Source organism: Ciconia boyciana, chromosome 6 (assembly GCF_034638445.1).
Source record: "Ciconia boyciana chromosome 6, ASM3463844v1, whole genome shotgun sequence".
Lineage (NCBI taxonomy): Eukaryota > Metazoa > Chordata > Aves > Ciconiiformes > Ciconiidae > Ciconia > Ciconia boyciana.
Window position 1 is genome coordinate 2,686,632 of NC_132939.1, and position 22,137 is coordinate 2,708,768.

The following is a 22,137-nucleotide window of genomic DNA, read 5'->3' on the forward strand; positions in this document are numbered from 1 at the left end:
GCCTCAGTAAGTTTCAGTACACCACTTGCCTTGGATAATGTCATGTGATGAAGCAAATACTCTTCTATCCTCTTCATTTGATCTGATTTGAGATGGTATAATATGACTCCTCCCACCAACCCTCCCTGTAAGACCTTGCTGCTAGTGATTGAGAAAGTCTGATGTTGTACCAAGTTATCATCCAGGAATTTAATTTTTCAGATGCTAGTCTTTCTTATTCTGACAGTTTTTTCCACCCTTTGCCATCACAATAATTTTATTGTGTTATTCATAGGACAAAAGGATCAAACGTAGATCCATAATTTTTGTAGTTCCATAATCTTCCCAAATAAGGCCTACTATAACACTTATTCAGTCGTCTGATACATTTAAAAGTAAAAAGTATTTTTATATCACTTCTTGTCTTCATACACTCCAAATTTCTGGACAGAAATTTTCAACGTTTTTTGAGGATTACATTTTAAACTAGGTGAAATCTCATTGATTATTTACAAGATTAGTTTGCTTTTCCTACTTCAGAAATGTTTTCAAAACAAACCTGGGATAAATGCATTATACATGAAACAGCTACTGAGGAAGGAGGCTATTTCCTACATCTAACAAGTGTAGGAAGCATCTTCACTACTACTTTCATTCTTAGAAAGTGTTTGATTTAAAGATGTCTTCACCTATAAAATGTGTGCTGAAGTAAGAGAGATTGAAAAGTAAGTTAACCGGAAATGTTTAAAGATGAGAGGATTCAGCAACACTGTTAGAAATCCTAGTGAGGAGAGGGATTCCAAATGTAGGCAGAGGACCTGACTTTGGAAAGGGTAAGTTGTGCCGAGAAGGGTTCATCTAGGTGTCCTTCACAGCACGAAGAGCAGGATTCACAGAATCACAGAATTGTTGAGGTTGGAAGGCATCCCTGGAGATCATCTAGTCCAACCCTCAAAGCAGGGTCAGCTAAAGCAGGTCGTCCAGGACTATGTCCAGTCAGGTTTTGAATATCTCCAGGGATGGAGACTCCACAACCTCCTGGGGCAACCTATTCCAGTGTTTTACCACCCTCACAGTAAAAAGGGGTTTTTTTCCTGTTTAAATGGAGTTTTTTGTATTTCAGTTTGGGCCTATTACTTACTGTTCTTTCACCGGGCACCACTGAGAAGAGCCTAGCTGTCTCCTTTACTCTGCCCCCATCAGGTTATACACATTACCCCCATTATACACAAAGATACTCTTTCACCTGCTCCAGACTGAACAGTCCCAGGACTCTCAGCCTCTCATTAAATGACAGAAACTCCAGTTCCTTAGTCATCTTTGTGTCCCTTTGATGGACTAGCTCCAGTATGTCCATGTCTCTCTTGTACTGGAGAGCCCAGAAATGGACTCAGCACTCCCAATGTGTCTGTCTCATCAGTGCTGAGTAGAGGGAAGGATCAACTCCCTCTGCTTGCTGGCAATGCTTTTCCTAATGCAGTCCAGGATGCTGTTGGCCTTCTTTGCCACAAGGATGTACTGCTAGCTCACGTTCAACTTCTTGTCCACCAGGACCCCCAGGTCTTTTTATGAAAAGTTGTTTTTCAGCTAGTCAGCCCCCAGCATGTAGTGATGCATGGAATTATTCCTCCCTAGATACAGGACTTGGTGCTTACCTTTGTTGAACTTCACGAGATTCCTGTTTGACCGCTTCTTCAGCCTGTTGAGGACCCTCTGAATGGCAGCACCTACTCTATCAATCACTCCTCCTGTTTTGTTTTGTCACCTGCAAACTTGCCGACTGGCCTCCAGCTCAACTGTGTGATGCTGATCACAACCCTTTAAGCCCAGCAGCTCAGCCAGCTTTCAGTCTACCTCCCTGACCGCTTATCTAGGCCATAATTCATCTGTTTGCCAATGAGGATGTTATGGGAGCAAGCATCGAAAGCCTTGCTGAAGTGAAGATAAACAGTATCAACTGCTCTTCCCTCATCCATCATGCCGGTGATTTCATCACAGAAGGCTGTCAGGTTAGTCAGGCATCATTTCCTTTTCATAAATCAATGCTGACTACTCTAAATCACTTTTTTGTCCTGAATGTGTTTGCAAATGGTTTCCAGGATTATGTGTTCCATCCCTTTCCCAAGGATAAAGGTGAGGCTGACCAGGTTATAGCTAGTTGCTTTGAATGACTTCTGGAGGAGCACAGTACGGCCAAAGATGACCAGTTAAGCTGTCTATACAGCAGCAGCAAAAATCACTTTTTTTGTTCATCTCAGGAATCTGATGTACATGTGCACAGAGATTTCACTCCAAGTTCCTTATGTCTCTAATTATATCTACCACAAAAGGCAGCTTTTGAAACTAGAAAGGATATTTTTTGAATGGATTCTAAATGTTTCTTATGCTTTTCATATGTGAAAATGTGTGTCAGAAGCAGACTGTTGTATAAAATCTTCAGCAATTAAAGTTTTTTAAATGGTCTTGCTTAACAGTCACTATTAGTCATAATAGACATGACTCCTTGTTTCTCCTCAGCTAGTAATAATTTTGAGAAGTAGTACCTTATCTGTCATTACAAATAATAGCAAAGCTAATCTGTGCTGATTTCCTATGCTAAGCAAACTTACCTTACTGAAAAAAATGAAGAGTGATCTTTTTTAAATAGAAATTCTGTTTTAACTGACAGTCCAAGGATATCAGTGAGGCAAGTTCTGTAAGGACAGGTAATGCCATTTATTAGACTAACTAGTAGAGTAGCGAAAAGTAGGCAGGATTTGTTAGGCAGGAGCATTTTTGTGGAATTGTTAATAGCAAAACTATTTAGCATAGCATAATAGCAAAAATAGCATAGTTTTAGTCTATGCTAAATCACAGATAAAACCGAGACAGGGAGAAGGTAAGATCACCATTTATTACCAAAAGCCTGAAGATTTCTTCAGTTTACTCTCTGTAGAAGGTTTCACTGAGTTCTAACTACCTGAAAAGTTTACACAAGGGATAGTATTATTTCTGAGGATTTTGAAGAACAAAGGCTTGGCCTGAAATTCTACATTCATGGGATTCTGTGTTATCTTTTTACATTTTAATTAGTGCTATCAAGTAAATTTACCTCTGAATTACCAATTAACACATTCTGAAATGTAAGTGTTGTAACCTTTGAAAAGGTCATTCTGCACAAAATGAATGGGAGAAGAAGCTGACTTATTACGTACTGGGGAAAAAGTCTCTCTCCAGCTGGGAATACAACAGCTGGTACCTCCATGATTACTTGGTAGTTGGTGAGGTCAGCAATGAGTATTTGGGAACTTGCTGAACTGGACCTTCAGCTCCAGTTAGAGAATCAGTTGAGGGCCTTTGCTGGATGGGGTTTTTGCTGTACTGTAGAAAACACACCAGATGCACATTATCTCTTCATCAGTCTTGCTTTGAACATATGCAAAATGTATTCTCTTAACTGCAGTAAACATTTTTTTTTTGGCGTTTGATTTAGACCTGATATGTGATTCACCTGCTCTAGTCATGCTTCATCTCTGCTTCCCCCCCCACCCCCATCTTCTGGTTTATGGGCTCCAACTGATTTTCAGGTATTGGGCACCAACTGTTAACAGAGCTACAGTTTATTAAAAAAGATAGTTCTGAATGCTGCAGATAAAATGCAGTTAAATTAATTAGCTATATAAGGAAAATGCCATCTTTTTACAGTGGGCAAACCGAATTAGCACTTGCTCAAAATAGAGATGGCAGCTTGAGAAGGAAATTTCTAGCAGCAAGCATGGAAGCAGTTTGTGTCCCATGGAGGAGCTCTGCCAGCTGTTGAGCCTTTGGGCTGACTAACACCCCCCAGCTGCAGTAAATAGGGCTTGGAGAAGGCTCCTCTGCAGGTTCTACTTCAGGGGTTTGGTTGCACCATTCAAGCAGCTTTTTGGAGTGCTCTGCTGAGGATAGTTGTGGTTTTTTGTTTTCTTTTTTTTTTTTCTTTTGTTTTCTTTTTCTTTTCTTTCCTAAATCCCCTTTCTTTTTCCTGATGGAAAAGCTTGAGTCTTCTTTACTTCAAGTGAGTAAAATAAGCTCATATGGGACCTAGTGGTAGGGGATATTTATACTGCTTGGTAGTGTATATGTGAATGTTATTTTCTAGGAATACACTGAACTTTGTGGTTTGAACAAGTAACAGATTAATCTAGCTATTTGTTACTTTAAAAAGTATTGATCTGGAGTCTTTGGTACAGATTAAGTTTATGGGGGCTTTACATTTGCTTTGTTATGTTTCCTTGAAAAAATAAAACAAGCAACTGATTATTTTTTAAATGGGTTTTGATGCTATTTGCCTAGTTGCTATTTGTGTATCGGAGAATGTTGATGCTTTTTAATTCTAATTAATTCTGATGTACTTTAAAATTAGAGTTTTAAAACTCTGTCAAGGTCTGTAGTGTATCAGATGTAGAATAACACTTGTATCTGAGCTTTTTATGTGAAGAAAGACGGTGGTTCTAGAGTGCCATATTTTTGTTTATTATGGGACTTCCTTTATCTGTTTTGGTTATGTTCCTGAAAGTCTTCTGATACCTTCTACTTTCTTAGCACTTTAATTTTAGAGAGAAATGATTATGAGAAAATCTGTCTATAGAAGGTTGACTTCTATTGTATGAAAATAACTTGTGATCCCTAATGGCTCCAGTTGATACACAAAAAGAGCCCAATACTTATCGTGCCTCATAAATCAAGGAATGTTAAGTTGTTCTTATCAGCGTTTTGATGTATGACTTGTAACCTTGATTGTTTGGGTTGGCAATTTTGTTTTAGCCCAGTATAGTAATTGCTTTCTGGAAATACACCTTAGTTTTCATAACATAGTCTATAGTTTTATTACAAATATATGCGCCTGGTCTGAAAGTGAACTATTTTCTTCTTTTTCAAAGAAAGAAAAGGATTTGATCATTTCCTTCCACTCTTCATGCTTCTTTTAGCTGTTCTTGGAAATCTGTTACAAATTTGGCTATTTCTAGTCATCTGATACAGATAGTGAATTAACATTGAAGAGCATAGCGCATGTAATGAACTGATTCTGTCACGGGGTAAGTAGTGCACATGAAATTGAGAAGAGCTAGTAGAGAACCCTTATTTGTCTGGTCCTCTCCCTCCCACCCCAGTTTTGTTTTTATTGTGTTGGATACCTTGGAGCTTGAGGTTTAAATCTTCAGTAAGGAATATCCTTTCCATACTTGGGGGCTTTTGTTCCATGGTTGGTTTGCCTTTGGGAAAGGGTGGTGGTACCTTTGCAGCGGAGAGAGAGAAGGATTTATCAGGCAAAGCGTTATCGTATAAGGAAATACAACGTGTGAAATTCTAAAAATGGAAAGTAGTGCAACTCCTACAAGGAGAAAACACTGCATGAGGGAAATAAGAAGGCAGACGCTGCTGTTAAGCTGGATCAGTTTTGTGTTGTTAAATTACTTGGAATGGTAGGAATAACAAACTGTGTGGGAGTATTGGAGAAGTGTGATAAAGGGAAGGAATAGAAATGGTTTGTAGAAATACGTCAAGTGCTTGCACAGCTGCATTTTTTCCCAAATAATGTCAAGTTCCCATTGGCCAGCTATGTAGTGATTCTCAGTGGCAATTTATGCTTGCTTTTATGATTGAAATGAATCCTAAGAGGTAGACAGAATAGGATGAATTTTAGAGAAGGCTTTTGCAAAGGGGCATTGCAAAATAAAGCACAAAGGCTTTTTAGTGAGAAAGAGGTGATAGAGATTGGTCTTATTGCCTGCTCTTCCCATTTGTATAGAGTTCAGCGTGAAGACAGGAGGGGGGGGAGAAGATGTTTCTGTGTATGATCTTAAAGATATGGATAAGGAACTAACATGTAGTACCCTTGTTTTGAGGAGGCAGTGGAGAGATGTAGGGACAGGAGGGACGGACACCACGTGGTAACCTACCAAAAGCCATAGTTAAGAAGTCTATGGTAGTCCACAGTACCTAATATATAGGGTTAAATACAAATGAAAATGTGGAAAGAGAATATTTTTTAAAAAGAAGTGTATTGATTGAATGCATGAGCCTTAAAACTGTGTACTTTGAATCAGTAATGCCTTGTCTTGCATTCAGGTACCTATTTACCATGTACACTGTCCGCTGTGTTGTCTTTGCTGGGCTTGAAAAACTTAAAAATAGCGCTCAAGCCTATGCTCAAAGCCTAGCTTTGATCTGTAAAATAACAACTGAGGTATTAGAATCATGTAGTAAAAATACCTATTTCTGAACTGACAGTGGAGCACAAAGTGGAAAGTGTTATGATTTTTCAAATAATTTGGAATGACTGAGAGAATTATGTCTGGTTTTATTAGACAACTTATGCTTTGTATCCATGCTTTCATGGGGAGAAGCTATGAAAAAGCGGAGAGCTGAATTATAGCTGGGCTTAGATCTAAGAAAGAGAAAAGAAGATGTAGTGTTTAAAAAAAGCAGTTTTGAAGGGTCAACTAGTAGGAAGTTAGTACTCCCTGTTAAGTACTCTTTCTTTTAGTATAAATGGAAGCTGCTTGCTCCTATGAGCAGAAGTGCATAAGTAAAAGATACAATTTTTCAAGTTTTTCATTCAAATCTAATAGTCGTTCTGAGATATTTTTCATTGACACTAAGCAATGTGTATACTGCGGTACACAAATGCAAAATGAGCTCCCAGAAGGCATTATGCTTTTGGGGTAGGAAATCTCTTGTATCCCAGAGAGGAGAAAAATCTGTGGAACAGTGAATTGCTAGGCGTGCAGATAGGTGGTCAATCGCCACGTCTGCTCAACGTATTCGTTAGCTCCAGACTTTGTAGGAAAGCACTGTGCTCTAGGTCAGATTGCGTTACTAAAGTGTGTGCAAATACAACCCTTCTGCTTCCTCTATTGCAAGTAGTCATTAAGGGAAAGTGTCACAGGTTGAGAATAGATTGCTGCTCCACAAGTGTGACTGTAAAATATTTATCTTTAGAGTTTTAAATGCACCTTTCTAGGCACTTTTTTAACAACAACAACAAGTCAAAGCATTTGGCATATTCATTGTTGCCTTGTGAAGTGGGTGTCATCACGGTCAGCCCACTGTTACAAATGTAGACAACTTCACATGAAACCTTTTGGCCTTCTACAACCAAAAGACAACAGGACGTGACACTTGATATTTTTGATTGGAATCTGTTTAGTTGAAGGATGAAGAAAAATACATATACTCTGCAAGAGCACAAGAAATACCAACCAGGCTGTCCTAAGCGAAGGATGCCATCTACGGAAGGCGGAGAGAACCACTGCTTTGTGCGAGTCATCACATAGTGGTTTAGGTTAGTGAGGGCCGAAATTAGTGACTGAGGTTTCCTTCCACAGGTTTTAAATATCAAACATAATTTTAGAGAGAAAACGAGCACAGAGCTTCTATGTATCTTATAGAGCAGAAGCAAAACACAGTGTTTGTAAATAAGAAAGTTGTTGAAAAATCAGTGCTTGAAATATGCTAAATTACGGGTATTTGCAGTCACTGCAGTTTCCTGTATGGAGAAGTGAAATGAGGCTGAGCATTAACAAAATGGACTCTTGGCTACCTTCACTCTCCATGTCGGATCCTTGTCACCTATGGCTAATGTAATTTAGGGTTCCATGTAATTTTTAGGGCTCCACGGCCTGCAAAGAGATAACATGTCCGCCTGGGCGCTTTGGTGGGGTGGCTGTAAACAGTAGCGGAATGGTGATCTTTGAGGGGTTTTACTTCTTGTAGAAAGATGTGAAAACCGCATTTAAAAGTTGAATTGCAAGAACTTGAGAACCTGATGACAGAAGCGGGGAGTAGGGTTTCTCTTGCACCACCCCCTCACCCCCGCCCCCCGCCGGGGCTGCCCGCTGCTGCCGGCGCGGTGCAGCCGCAGGGGGGCGCCCTCGGCCCGCGCACCCCCCGCCGCCGGTCCGGGCAGGACCATGGCTTGGGCGGAGGGAGGGAGGGAGCGGAGAAACAAACCAGACACCTCCGTTTCATACCCAGCTCACGGTTCAAGGTCAGGGCTGTGTAAACTGCCGCACAAAGACTCCTTTCAGCAGCCGGCACGCCGGCTTCGCGGCCGCCCGCACAATCCTCCATTCAGGCGGTGACCCCCGCGGGGCCAGGCGTGCGCGACCCTCGCCCCGGGGAGCCGCCAACACCGCCCGGCCCGGTTGTGCGCCGCTCCCGAGAGCTGGGCAGGCGCTCTGGGCGAGCGGGGCCGGTGGCAGCGAAGCGCTCGCTGCGGCCCGGTGCCGGGAGCCGGCGGAGCTCCCCGGCTGCCCTCGCCTCCCCTCGCCCCTCCTTCCCCCGCCCTGCCGGCGCTATTTGCATACTACCCGCCCAGCTCGCATTTCACTGGCGGAGACGGCCTCCGTCGGTGTCGCTGATTGGTGCTGCCCCCGCAGGTCATTTGCATGCGGCGGTGCGGGGCGCCCGGCAGACCTGCGGCGGAGAAGTTGAGTCGGAGCCGCCGCCAAGTGTCCCGCCGAGCGGCTCGCGCGGAGCCCGCCCCGCCCCGCGCCGCCGCCCCGCGCCCTCCGCGGGCCCCGCGCCCTGCCCGGGCAGCAGGCGGCCCGGCGCGCCGGGGCTCTCCACCGCCGGCTGCCGCCAGCCGTCCCTCCCGAGGCAGAAGATGGCTGAGCGCAGCCTCCCTGCGGGATGGAGGTAGCTGGCCCTCGGCGGAGCCGGCGTGCGGGGAGGGCTCCTTCCCGCCGTGCTGCAAATCCTGCCGCGCCGCTGGTGGGGCGGGCGGCTCTGGCTCGGTAGGCGCAGGAGGGATCTGTCCCAGCCTCACCTTTCGCGCTCTTTGCGGTTGGCTTAACCCGTCTTTCCTATGGCTGGGATATACAGCTCTACTCTGAAGACCCTGGAGGATTTAACTTTGGACTCTGGTTATGGGGCAGGGGATTCCTGCCGGTCCCTTAGTCTCTCTTCTTCCAAGTCCAACTCCCAAGCCTTCACCTCTTCTCAGCACAGAGGCAACTGGTGGTACTACTCGGGCTCCATGAACAGTAGGAATAACAGCTGGGATACCGTGAACACTGTCCTGCCGGAAGACCCCGAGGTTGCAGATATCTTTTCCAAGTGTCCTAAGCTGCCGGATCTAGAGGAGTACCCTTGGACTGATGAAGACATTGGAAAAATACTCAGAAAAGGGAAGGGAGATGGCAATACCAGAATCTTTTCTCAGGAAGCTGTCAGGCGGCTCTCGCAGTTACTGAGGCGCGCCTTGATCAGGGTCTCCAGGGAAGCTCAGCGGCTCAGCGTGATGCACTCCAAGTGCACCAGGTTTGAGGTGCAGAGCGCTATCAAGCTCATCCAGAGCTGGTCGTTGTCAGAAAGCTGTGTCTTGGCGACTGTCAAGGCTCTCTCTCTGTACAGCATGAGTGCTGGAGACGGACTGAGGAAAGGTAAATCAGCTAGATGCGGCCTCACCTTTTCAGTGGGGAGGTTTTTCAGGTGGATGGTGGACACTAGGATCTCGGTTAGGATCCATGAATATGCAGCCATCTCTTTAACTGCTTGCATGGAAAACCTTGTAGAAGAGATTAAGGCTAGGGTTTTGGCAAGTCAGAGCCCAGATGGTGGAGGAGGGGAGATCTCAGCTGAAATCCTGGAGATGGTTATCAACAACGATGCTGAACTTTGGGGAGTGTTGCAGCCTTATGAACATCTCATCTGTGGGAAAAATGCTAATGGTAAGATCCAGCTTTTACGATTGCTAATCTTCATACCAGCGAGCTTTACAGTAAAATTGTTGATTTCTGTGGACTTGGGGTTTTTTTGGTTTTTCTTTTCATCTGAATTGCATCTTGGTCGTGGTTTGTGTGTGTGTAAAGCAGACATGACGGTTTTACCAGGCAAGAATGATCCTGCTCTACTCTTAAGGTGTACCAGTTTATAAAAGGTGCAGAGGCTGTGGGAAAGCAAGCCCCGTTGGCTTATCAAATGTCTCCTGACTTTCTACCAGCTGCCGTTTTGAGCATTTTTACTATAACTGGTGTGTAAACATGCCTCTCTGTAACCATAAGATGAAACGTCCTTTACAAGCTGCTCTGCAGAAAATACCCCTATTGTTTTTAACCAAAATTTATATTACAGTGAGTACCTTGCAGTTTCATCTTAAAGATGCTATTCCCACATGCAGCCTGGAGAGGGAAAACAACATTAATTTTTTTTCTTTGCGGTAGTAAAATTCAGTTTCTGAGCAAAACCTTACAACTACATGTTACTTAGACTTCTTTCTAGTTTAGCAGAAACCTGTGTTGTAATTACACTCCTGCAATAAACAAGAGCTTGTGCTTGGCTTGCCAAAGTGAGTACGTAGGATGGTGCCTCAGTAATGAGAATAACATAGCATTAAGATACTTACCTCTGTAATTTGTTTAGAAAGCAGACTTTTTGAACAGTTAAGCAAATAAGCAGATAGAGGAATGTTGGCATCTTCCTATGAGACTGAGGAGCAATTTGAAAGGCTTAAGTCATGACAGTTCTGTTAAGAAGTTGCACTGTTTATTTTGCATTGTTACACTGAGGAGTACCATATTTTTCCATGGAAAACTTAAAGAAACATTCAGTTTAGAGAACTATTCTGTGTACTACACACAGTTTCGTGACTTTTGCTGGCCTCATCGTTACGGTCAGATATTCTATGCATAATACCTTTCTGATTTAACTCTTTATAAAACCAAGTGGCTTGGGTCCTCTTCAAGAGATAATCTTATAATGAGACACAACTAAAGGAGTGGATTTTCTTTGTGGGAAAAAACATACCTTAGGTGAATGTTAGTAATGAAACACTTTGTCAGAGAAGGGCTGACTCAACTTCTGCTCCTTGGACGCATTGATTTCCTGTGGTTATCCTATACCAAAGCAGTAATGTCACAATTCAGATCGCTAGTAGATAGGTGCAGTGGCTGTCCCTGGTGGGTCAGCCTGGTTCAAATTACAACGTAAGAGGATGGCTGCTCTTACGGTGCTCGCAAAACCTCTCTTGTGCACTCTGTCTGCCCTCTGTCCACTGACAGTGTTACTAAATGTATGTGAAATAAATGTGAGGAGCCCTTTGGGATGTGCTCTTGGCACAGGTACAGGACATAACGGTAACTTTAAAAGTCAAACATAGACATCTACTTTTTTAACTACAAGCTCTTTAATGGAGGACTATAAAGGTAAGGGGATGTCTTGTCATCTGCCAAAACACTTGTTATAATTCTTTGTGTACCATGGGAGTATTTGTCACCAGGTCCAAAAAGAGGACTCGGTTCCCTCTCTTGTTCCTTATTCAGGAAAGCTGGTGTAAAATATTGTGATTCTGTAATATAAAACACGCACTTCAGCTGTTCTCTGCTCAGTGCTTCTGCCACACAGGTTCTGTGTGTAAAATGGAGAGGAAGAGTCAGTCCCTCATGGAGCTTTTTTTTTCTTAAGAGAAATCTCCTTCTTGGAAAAATTGCAATGAATGAATGGAAGCTGGTGTTCAATGGAAACATGAGTGACTGTGCAGGGAAATACTTATAAATATTCAAACCACCAAATGGTGAGTTATGATAACGCTTGTATAGTGTAATACCAAGCAGTCACTGGCCACAGAAGGCTTGGCTTCTGTTGCCTCTTTTGTTGTTCTTGTCAGATCAATTCTGTCAATAATTGAATGCATTTTTTAAGTCTGAAAATTGAATAAAACTGCACATGAAGGTATCCTGTGATTTCCTGTGACAATCTGTCACTAGTATTTTACCTGACACAAGTCAGTGAATCTTCCAAATGGCTTTTCTTGCAGTTGTAAGACCACAAATGGTTTTATATGGATGCAGAAAGCTTGAAATAACTTCTTTATTCTTTCTCCCTGTAGGAATTGTAAATTAGTAGTATTCACATCATTCTCCACAGTGCTTTCAAATGATCTTGTCTTTTACATTAATTTAAATCTGAGGTAGATCTAGCGGTAAAATAGCTGCATTTATTCCAGTATAAGGAACAGGAAAACTTGCTTTACTGTCATTTTTTTTTCTTTTATAGTAAGAACATTTTAATGGAGTACTTGTAAATTGCGAACTTGGCATATGTTTGTTGGGTTTTGTTTTATAGCACTGAGTTCGATGCTAGAGATAAAAAGCACTTAGAGGTTAAGTTCTAATTCCAGTCATGCATTGCAATCTCTGGATGAAATCCATGGCAGCGTACTATGCAGAAGATTGCTCTGGATTATCATAATGGACCTTTCTGGCATTATGATCTATTGAATGCAATTTTCATTATTAGATCAGGATAGCATGCTTCTTTGGAGTCTAAGAAACAGTAAGTAAATACATAAATCTTCGTAAATTCTCAAGAGACTGAGATTTAGACCTGTATTTCTTCAGTGACTAATCTCCCATCAAAGACAGTAGTCCAGTCACTGTTCTTAAGGCTTTGGAGGCTGAAATTTTAATATTCTGTATAGTAACAACATGTTTTAGTCAACACCTGGTGTGTGAATGGTGAAGTTTAAAACTCTGTAAATGCTGAAGGGGAATTTTAGTATTATTTTAAAATAAATAAATAATAATCTGTGGCTTATTTATTTATTCACCCTTTCTGTGAAGCTGTTCTTTAATCAACTATTTGCTGCTTCTGTGAGACATTTTCTGCTGTTAGTGTGAGTTCTGACTTCATGCTTGGGACTTAGTCTTTCTGCCTTGAAAGGAGGAACGTCATCTGAGCTTGTGGCCATAAAGAGTTCTGTAAAGCTCTCTGGGTGTGTTAATGCCTCCAAGGGCAAAGTCTTTTCAGACAGAGTTTAGGTGGGATGTTGCAAAAATAATGCAATGCAAGCTGGAACGAAAATGAAACAAAACCAGCAAAAATGAGAAGCAGCTACTGAACAACATAGCAACTGGAAGGTTAAAAAAAAAAAAAAAGTCACGTAAATTGGAATACATGTTTTATTTTCTATGTTTATTTAGATGGAGATACATGATATGCATTGGTTTGATACAGCGAAAGTAGAGAATGCATCCATTAGTTTCACAGGGATTTTGAGACATTCTAATTTGGAATATTAGAGTCTATTAATTTAAAATGTTTGTTGGGAGATGAGGAGAAATATGAACGTACCTTGGAAATGTGATTATTTTACTTGATGTTCCTGTGTTTGACTGGTGCGTGGTTCATTAGAATCTGAACTGTCAGCACTGCAAATATGTTTTGATATTATTGCCCTATTGGCTACAGCACTGATGTTGTACTTAACTATCTGGTTATTGCCGAGCCCTCCTGCGACAGCCAATATACCTGCTGTGCTATTTAATGCATCAGCACATCCTGGTGTTCTGTAGATGTAAGTGTTGACAGATGTTTTTGCAAAAAAAGAAAAAAGGGGGGGTGGCATTCAACTTGGCATTCAACAATACTGTTTCTTCATATACCTCTTAACTGAAACACTTGAAGCTCTCTGTGGATAAACTAATCTACGAATTAGCCTGTTGATTTGCTCAGCTGATGAGTAGTAGAAACAGAATCCGAAAGCTCTACTTGTGTCTTGTGACATTTTTCTTAGAAAGGGGTTGAGGGGGAAAATGAGTAACCTTTCCTCACGGTGGGAGGGAATGATTTGGACGTGATGAAATTAGACCAGGGATGAATTTTCTTCTCTCTGATACTGAACACTGTGGCACACCCTACCAAGCGTCAAGCATGGACTTTGGATTTAATATCACTAACTAACCCTATTTTGTTTTATATTTCTCACTGCACTAATATAAGTTAAAATTATAGCTAATTTTAATATTGAGGATTTTTTAGAGCTATGCCATTATAATAATTCCTATTTATGGTTATCAAAATGGTCTGAAATAACTTTTTTTTATTTCAGTGTAGTCATGGTACTGTACTGAAATCCAGCATGAAAAAAAATTTATGACATTTCAGTAAATAGAATGTCCTTTTGTTATCTGAACCAAACAAACTGTTGTGCTCATAAAGAGCCTCATCAATTTTAGTAAGCTATCAGCTTCACAACTATTCAGGAAAAAACTGCATGTTGGAAGGGGTGCATTTTGGGGAAGAGAGCTGCAAGTGCAATCGATAAGCTAAGCTGAGTAGAAGTACAAGGCTAGTACAGCAGTACCACAGGTGGTTTGCAAATCATTAAAAAAAAAAAAAATCAAACACCTCTGTCTTCTGTGTCATTGTATCTGAAGCAGTAGTTTGAAGCAATGTTGCTTACTGGGGTTCCTGGGCAGGAATACGATACACCTCTGTGCACATTTCCATGTTAGATGAGCTGGTCGTAGCTGTGATCCTATTTGAACTATGGCTTTGTTCACCTCTGCACAAATGTACGCCCAGCATACCTTGTGTGCTTCTACTCCTACACATTCAAGAACTTGTATTTATATCCACAAACCCACAGGGACAAATTCTTTAAGCCTAAATGTTAGTGCTTGTATATACATGCTCACCTCTCCTACAGACGCAAACCGCTAGATGCACAATTAAAAATACAAACATCTGCAGATATGCATCTTGCTTATGTTAAAAGGTAAGATCAAGTAAAGCTAAAATGCCTATTTTTTTTTCCCTTATAGTGGGTTTTGTGTGTGTGTATATATATATTTCATTTAGTGATAGTAAAGGAAAACTTCATTAATGGAGTAATAGTGTTGTCTTAAATTAATCCTTCAAATTGCTGATATTACACCACGGCAATGAAATTTGGGTCCTTTCAATTCAGTTGGTTCAAGAGCAAGTGCTGGAACTCCCTCAGCATATAACTACTAGCAGCAAATGCTGAGATTTGGATTTCAAGTGGAACTGGTGTTGGTGACAGCTTATCCCTGTGCAACTGAGAAGTTAGGCCTGTGAAGAAGGAACCTCTGGGAGAGAAGTCTGTGACCTGTTGTGTCGAGGCTGCAGTCTGTTGCTGCTAAAGCCAGGGGTTTGAACTGAGCAAATACTGTTGAGACCAGGACAGAATTTTATCCTTGGTCTCTAAAACCCTAAGTTATAACAGGTGTGTGTTTGGTTTTTTAAATGTTTTTCAGGTGAAAAATCAATCTGTTTGAGCTCAAAGTTTAGCAGTGAACACCTGTGCAATATTTGGATATTTGGGGTGCTCTAGCATGTTTTTTTTTTTTGTGTGTCTGTAGAAAATGAGGAATGAGCTTTGAGTGTTTGTATTCTTAATAATAAAATTGGATATGGTTGATGCCATGTCTTCTGATATTGGAATAATTGACATTAAATTGTCTCACTTCCAGTTTGAAGATCTTACAGCATACCGTCAGCTAGTCTTTCTGAACTGAGCCACCAGAGTGGTGTGTGGGTGGCTTGGTTTTTTTTTCATGTGCCCCATTTACTTTCTCATGTGACTTGAAACTTAACCTCATCTGATCTGGGAAGAGTTGGTGGTTGTCAGTGAACTTCCCAAACTGATCTCTAGCATTACAAATTGCCTCCTCTTTCTTGAGATCAGCACTCATCCAGTGTATGGATATTGTATATATGCTAGCTGTTTTGAAATCTTAATCCTACCTAATTTGGAGCTATTCTAAAATTAATTGCAGTAGTAACATAGGGTGGCAATGAGTTTTGAATGAATCATGCTTTGATAAGGGGGCTGAGATGAAAGATCTTTTTATACACTGAAAAATGTTGTTGTAACATTTTCATGTTGTAATAATTTATTTCTGCTCATGTACCTGGTATGATTCAATTAGTCTAGTTAATGGTCCATTTAGAGCTTGCTTCCTTATCTGTTTCATTTTTCTGTCCCTTTCCCTAGCTTGGTGTTGTAATGCATGGGTATGCAACAGTGCAAGGGAAATGTTTAAGCTTATAAAGCCCTCTGTCATATGAAATGTAAGAAGTAAAGTACTGAACATACTTATTTACGATAGACTGTATAACATTCACTTATTATGCAATTACCAAGTTGCAGAGGGGCATGGGCTTAGGACTCAAGCACTTAAGTAACTTCAGAAAGAACTGAAGCTCAAAAGTGCCTGTTTGCTCTTGGAAGCTTCAACCCAAGATCTTAATGTTGAACTAGAAGTAAGTTCATCTTTAAAAAGAACTCATCTTACAGCAATGCAAGAAAATGGAAAAATAAGGCCAAAGGTAATATTAATCCTATGGTCTTCACTAAGCTGCTATGTTGTCCTTTCTTAAAGTAAAATGAACAGGTGTTTATCTTGAGCAATTTGTCCATTGTGCCAGCAGAATTCAAAAGAACAGAAACAGAGGCTTCTAAGCACAATAAAACCACTAGATGCTCAGCAGGGCCCAGCAAATCCCTCAGCAATCTTTATTCTTCTGAATGTTTGGAAACAAGTTCAAAATAATTCTTTGTTTACGTTTTAGCTCTCACTGTGCATTTAGTCAATGCTAAGCTTTTCAAGTTAATATATGTGGACCTTGTTTATAAACACTTTCGCACTGTTACAGGCTCAGAAGTCCTGCTTTGCAGTCTAACGCTCTGGACATGAAGAAAAACCTCTCTCATTGACTAAGTTCTACTCCACCAGTAACTCAACATAAGAAAAATCCATTTGCTCACATTGAACTATGAGAATTCAGGCTGATAAACAAAAGAATAACAATCATTTCTGATGCCAGTCTTGTTTTAATGGGATTAATTTACATGTTATTTTGGACATAAGTGCCTAACAAGACATTTGGTTAAATCTAAGGAAGCCTGAGGCGATGGTAAAACCAGTACAAGGATGGCTTCATCCTTTCTTCGTTTACAAATTGGGACAAAAATATTTCAACAGAACTCCGATTCCTTCCATTACAGAATGAGAGCTACATTTAAAAAGAAAGACCTTCTGGACTTTGAGAGCCTGAAAGTCCAAATTAAGGATTCAGAGTTGTGCATTTATGAGTGAGGAGAGCCCTTTAAATGGAGTCTTCTTGTTGGCAGTGCAGGCCTTATGACAAGAAAGCAATAACAGAAAGAGGAAAGGATGCACGAATACTGGAAGGTTTGTTCCTTTCACCCAGACGCATCCAGACTTGCCTTCTGACTTAAGTCACAAACCAAGCTGGGACTGTGAGCTCATTCTGGTCCTTAGGAAATGTTGGCTACAGCGGGTGTGACATGGTATGCTTGGCAACTGGAGCAAGGAGAAACCAGCGCTGGGACAGGCCAGCTATGGGCAGGGCATGGCTGAGGGTTGTTTGTCAACCTATAATTAAAGTGTCTGCTTGCAGCCTGCTGGGGTGGTGGTTGCAGCTTTTGTGAGCATGGAATATGTGGGATAGAATTAATAGTGTGAAAGTAACTTCTGAGGGAAGGGTATGCTGTAACTGCTGCCATCTTCAGGAGTGGAAACTAAGGATCAGTCCTTTCAATTCAAGTTAAATGGAATTCGGAGCTATAAGATCCTTGTCTATTAAAACCTACTTGCTTATGTGTTACTTGCAGATGAAAGTTCCTTAGAATTGTAAAATTCCTCCTCATCTGCTCAAAACCTGTTACTTAACGATGTGATTTCAGTAACTATAGTCTAGCTGATGATTTTTGTGGTGGTCCTCTAGGAGGCAGTTGTTTGGATTCGTCTTTACTACGATCTTAACGTGAAACATTTCTTTGAAATAGACATTCAACAAAGCCGAGATTGTGGACTGTAACCTGTGAGAATCATTAAATCGGGTCACAGGGATTGCTGTGAATGTACTCACCTTCTTCCTGTCGACCAAGCAAAAACTGTCTGGTGTTCTTTGTATGGGTTTGACCCAGACAACTCACAGATTAGTTGTAAGCCTGAGCACTTGTCTGTTTTGTTCTGGTTGTTTAATTATTACACCTGGACCATTTCTTTCTTAAAACTTGTTTGATGTTCACCAGGCTACTTAACCTGTTTCACGTCTGAATTGAGCAAAATACCAGCTTCTGGAGGATGCTGCAAGGTTTTGTTCAATCATCTGTGTAAAGTGCTTTCAGGCTGTGGAGTGATAGGGACAGTAGAAGGTAAAGCATCTTCTTCATCATCTTGGGTCAGCGTGCATCGTTCATGTATTTCATGTGAGGCTTTCTCTCTACACTAACTAGGCTGTCTTACAGTGAGAATATGCATCTCCATTTGTTTGCTTGTGCACAAGTATCAAGTCAGCTATTTGACAAGCTTTCTGCTACGTTTTTGAAAGTGAAATTGAAATCTAAGCCTTGATTATTTTTAATTTATTTTTTTAAAGAATTAGAAAAAAGCTAGAGAAGTTTCCAAGTGACCAAAGTGATGCTTTTTTGTAGTGTTACAGTGCCACAGCAGTCTATCAGGAGACTCTCCCTGTCTAAAAAAAATGAAAAAGTCTTGACATAAGCAAAAAAAGAGGAAAACTGTGGAAAATGTGCTTAAGTAATTGCTGTAGTTTTTGTGTAGTGACACCAAAATGCTTGAGATGATTAAGGGTATTTGTGGTATAATCATGGGCTAGAGACTAAGAACTGAAGCCAAATAAACATTTCAGACCAGCTTTTCAGTTGATGCATGTAGATTTATACAACTGATAAATTTGCTATGGGGCTGTGCATGATCAAAGTAAATGTTGTTTATGGTATTTTAGGGATGAGAGGAAAGGAACACTACGGAAGACATAATCTGCTTGTCCCATTCTCTAGTGTTTATAACATTACAGTTCATGTTGGATACTTCTGTTACTTTCATTTCTAACCCAATCTGCAGTCTGTTGCCAGGGCCCTGGAGAATAAAGAAGAAAATATGACTATGTGTTTATGCTGGGACTTATACATTAAAAAGATAAACGTGCAGATGTTCTAATAGAATTTAGTAGAAATCAATTTCTTGTTTGCTTGTTTTATTTAAATGACCACCCAAGACTCCATGCAGCACAGACTGATGTCAAAACTAGTACATTAAAGCAAAACCCCAGTTTTCCAGTTGCTTTTAGACAGTTCGACAGATTTTGATTCCACTTGGATGATCCACTGATGAGCCTGCAGCTTCTTTTAACCCGAAATAGTGTGGGTCTCGGCCTTCCCTGATGGGTGAGGAAGCGGTGTCGGGATGCTGCTGTGGCTTGTGAGGAACAGGGGCATGAGCTGGTGTGGTGTTTCTGTGGTAGGTATGCACAGACGCAGGCAGAGAGCACACCTCTGTACAATTCATGCTGGAGCGTTGACTTCAGAGGTGTCTTTTTGAAGTGCTTTTACTGTGTGCTGAGTTTGGGAAGAATTGGTGATGTGAGTCATGAGAAGCATTAACGGACTGGTGCACACTGTAAACTTGTCCTCAGAAGTGCTCATCTATTTCTGCATCACAAATGGTTGAGAGGTTTCCTTTTTATTTCTGTTGCAGTTTTTGTGCGATTTCCTGAGGTAATACCACAGGTCTAACCAAAATGTTAGGGATATATGTATGCTGTAATAATATAAGAGATAATATATAATGAAATGTATTTCCTTTGTGGGGGTGGATATAATTTCTGGTTAATTGCACATTGAATTTCTGCTCTTTGGTTTGAATGTTATCTTTCCTCCACCCCCCGCCCTGTTTTGCGCTCAGCTTGCACTGGCAGTTTTGTTTAGTCTAGAGATCATAAAAATCACTCCAGAGTTGAACTGATACAGTTTTATTATGGTCCTAGTATGGTTTCTAGTACTTTTAAGTTGTTATATCAAATTTATAAGGTGTCTTTGGATATTTTCACTGAAGTGATAGTTTAACTTAGAGTGGGGGGAAGAAGATGGAAAACTATAATAGTAGGAAACCAAGGCATAACATCTTTATTAGTTGCTTTTAATAAACCATTTCATTCTATTGTCAACATATAAAGACTTCTAAAGCTTGTCTGTGGGCTCTCTTTTTTCAAGAAGTGTTATGAAAAGTTCTCTTACGCTTTGGCAGTATATGGAAATTTTGGCTTGAGTGAGTATCAGTTTTGTTTGAGCTTCTAAGATACTTGAGGGCGATGACAGTAAGATCATCAAGTAGGAAATTTGTCAGAATTATTGTCAATGAACTGCTACTGAAAGCAAGCTCAGAATCCATATGAGAAGTGCTGCTTACCTTAAAGGTTAGTCTTGCTGGAGCCAAAGGAATAACTTTCATTAGCTTTAATGGGGTTTTGATCGGTATCCGGAATAGGTTGGTGAATCTCTTAGTTTTGAACAATGCTTCTACCTGATGTGGTGTAGGCAGAAGAAGAGAACGGCAGAAAGTCAAGAAGATAGATGAGAGTTGTGAACTAAGCTCAAGGGGAAAAATAGAGTGTGTTTATTTACCAGTGCTGAGACACCAGAGAGTTTCATTATGGAACAAAGCAGTGACTGATGGATTTTAGTCTGCAATTCCTGACAATAGCAAAGGAATGATTTTGCTTATCAGAAAAGACTGGATTCTTTCCGAAGCAGTTGCCTGGGCTCTTCTGCTGAAATCACTTGGATTGAGGCCACATGTTTTTCTGAGGCAGTTTTGTTTTAGTACTTTGTAATAAACTTCAGGGCTTTACACCTCGAGGTGGGAGAAGCTTTGATGGTGACCGTTCATTCCATGGAAAACCTGGATGTCCTGTCACGTGTGCTGGGGGCAGAGGGGATTTAAAGCATCTATACACTGACGTAGTCTTGTAGCTGTGCCAGTGAGTGCGATGTGGGTGACTGGTGTGTTCTTCTTAATATTATTCCTTGAAAAAAGTGCGTACTTCCCCCCATCACTCTTCTGGCCCCATTCTCTTAGGGCAATGCCAGATGCAGAGTCTGTTATTAAAGCTACTCGAGGAAGATTCATGTTTAACATTACATTTCTCAGTGGAAAGCAACCCTGGAATTGTTTCTGGCACCTTTTCCCTGCATGTATAATCTTGGGTCTCGTATTCTTGTTGCAGACACGTGGAAATGCAGCTTTTGTCATGGGTTATTTTGTGGCATGATGTATGTGCTGCACATCAATAAATTTGGGGAGGGGACTGTTTTGCTTTGTTTTCAAACAGTTGGAGTGACCTGTGACCTGCTGGAATTGAGTGATAAAACTGTGTGAAATTTCTTCTACCTTGACAGGGGTTCAGAATATAATTTTCCTTTTATAGTATGATGATGTATATGTAAGGCTGTGTGATTGTGGTTTTTTATGTTGACTGCAGAAGGCCAGAGCTTCCCTAAGGCAAGCAGAATTTATAAATTAAAATGAATATAACTTATTAGCATGAAGGTAGCTCTTGCCATATAGCCAAGACTTAGATAATGCATATGTTATGGAAGAAGATACTGAATTGGCACAGGGCATTTGGCCTACCACCATCTGCAAAGCCTGCACTCCAATTTTCTGCTGTTGCCACGGGCTGCAGACTCAGACAGGAAATCATGGTAGGATGGGAAAGGGTCCAAAATATACACAGCTAGTATAAGGTTTGCAGTTAAAAGAGAGTCAGAGAACAGGCTATCTGTTCTGCTGAACAGGCAGTGCAAAGTAAAACTGGCTTGTGTGTGTGCGCGCGCACTTTAAATGTCTTTCTAGATTTTATATGCTCATTTTTTAAAAGCTTGAATTTTTTCCATGTAAAGTAACGTGTATAACTTCAAATGATCCATTTATATATGAGGGGCTTGATTCAACCCTCACTTAATTGGCCACGCTGGTCTGAAAGAAGAGTAAAGCAGTGGAGAATCAGGCCCCTGACACACGTGAAGTAACCACACCAAGTTTTGTCGTGGCATGTCAAACAGAAGAGAAGCCCCCTGCCTCCACTTCCTACCCCGGACTCACCACTGCTTTGGGATTTGCTTTTGTTTTCAGGGAACAAGGCCTGGGTTCTGTGTACTAGTCAAACATACAGAGTTCAGAGTATAGCCGTGGGAGGCTCTGTGTACGGTCTGTCAAGAGATGGGGACACAGAAGGTGTTTGGTTAGCGGAGCTGGATCGCTTTCTAGCGCTGGGTAGATCATAGGGTCAGAGTTATCAATATATTTTCTTTGAACTGTAGATTGAAACAGGGAATACTGGGGTGACTTGCTGTGGAGAGCAAACAGTTTTCTTATCTGTCAATGAGAGAGTGAGCATAATAATCTACAGGTAATGGACTTCACTGTTTGCAAAGCTTCCAGTGGTCTGAAGAGTAGCGTGCAACTGGTCAGCTTCTGTTCCCTTGACGGGTGATGGGAGAGAATAATTTCTCCATCAGTTGCTAATTTAGTCATTGTATAGAAGATGCTTCTTAAC

The 22,137-nt window shown here is 41.0% G+C and overlaps 1 protein-coding gene across 4 annotated transcripts in view; it reads left to right on the top strand.

Annotated features, from left to right (window-relative positions):
• Positions 1-22,137, top strand: part of ABTB2 (ankyrin repeat and BTB domain containing 2) — a 159,085-nt gene that overhangs the window by 12,390 nt on the left and 124,558 nt on the right. The window contains exon 1 of one of the 4 annotated variants that reach the window (XM_072865775.1): positions 1,639-1,988. The exons of 2 other annotated variants lie outside the window; for them this stretch is intronic. Coding sequence is in view for 1 of the 2 variants with exons in the window: in XM_072865773.1 (XP_072721874.1) it covers positions 8,810-9,674 (865 nt within the window). In the remaining variant the exon portion in view is untranslated. Of the gene's footprint in view, positions 1-1,638; positions 1,989-8,460; positions 9,675-22,137 lie in introns of those variants that run through there. One more of the 4 variants, XM_072865773.1, reaches the window with a different exon arrangement.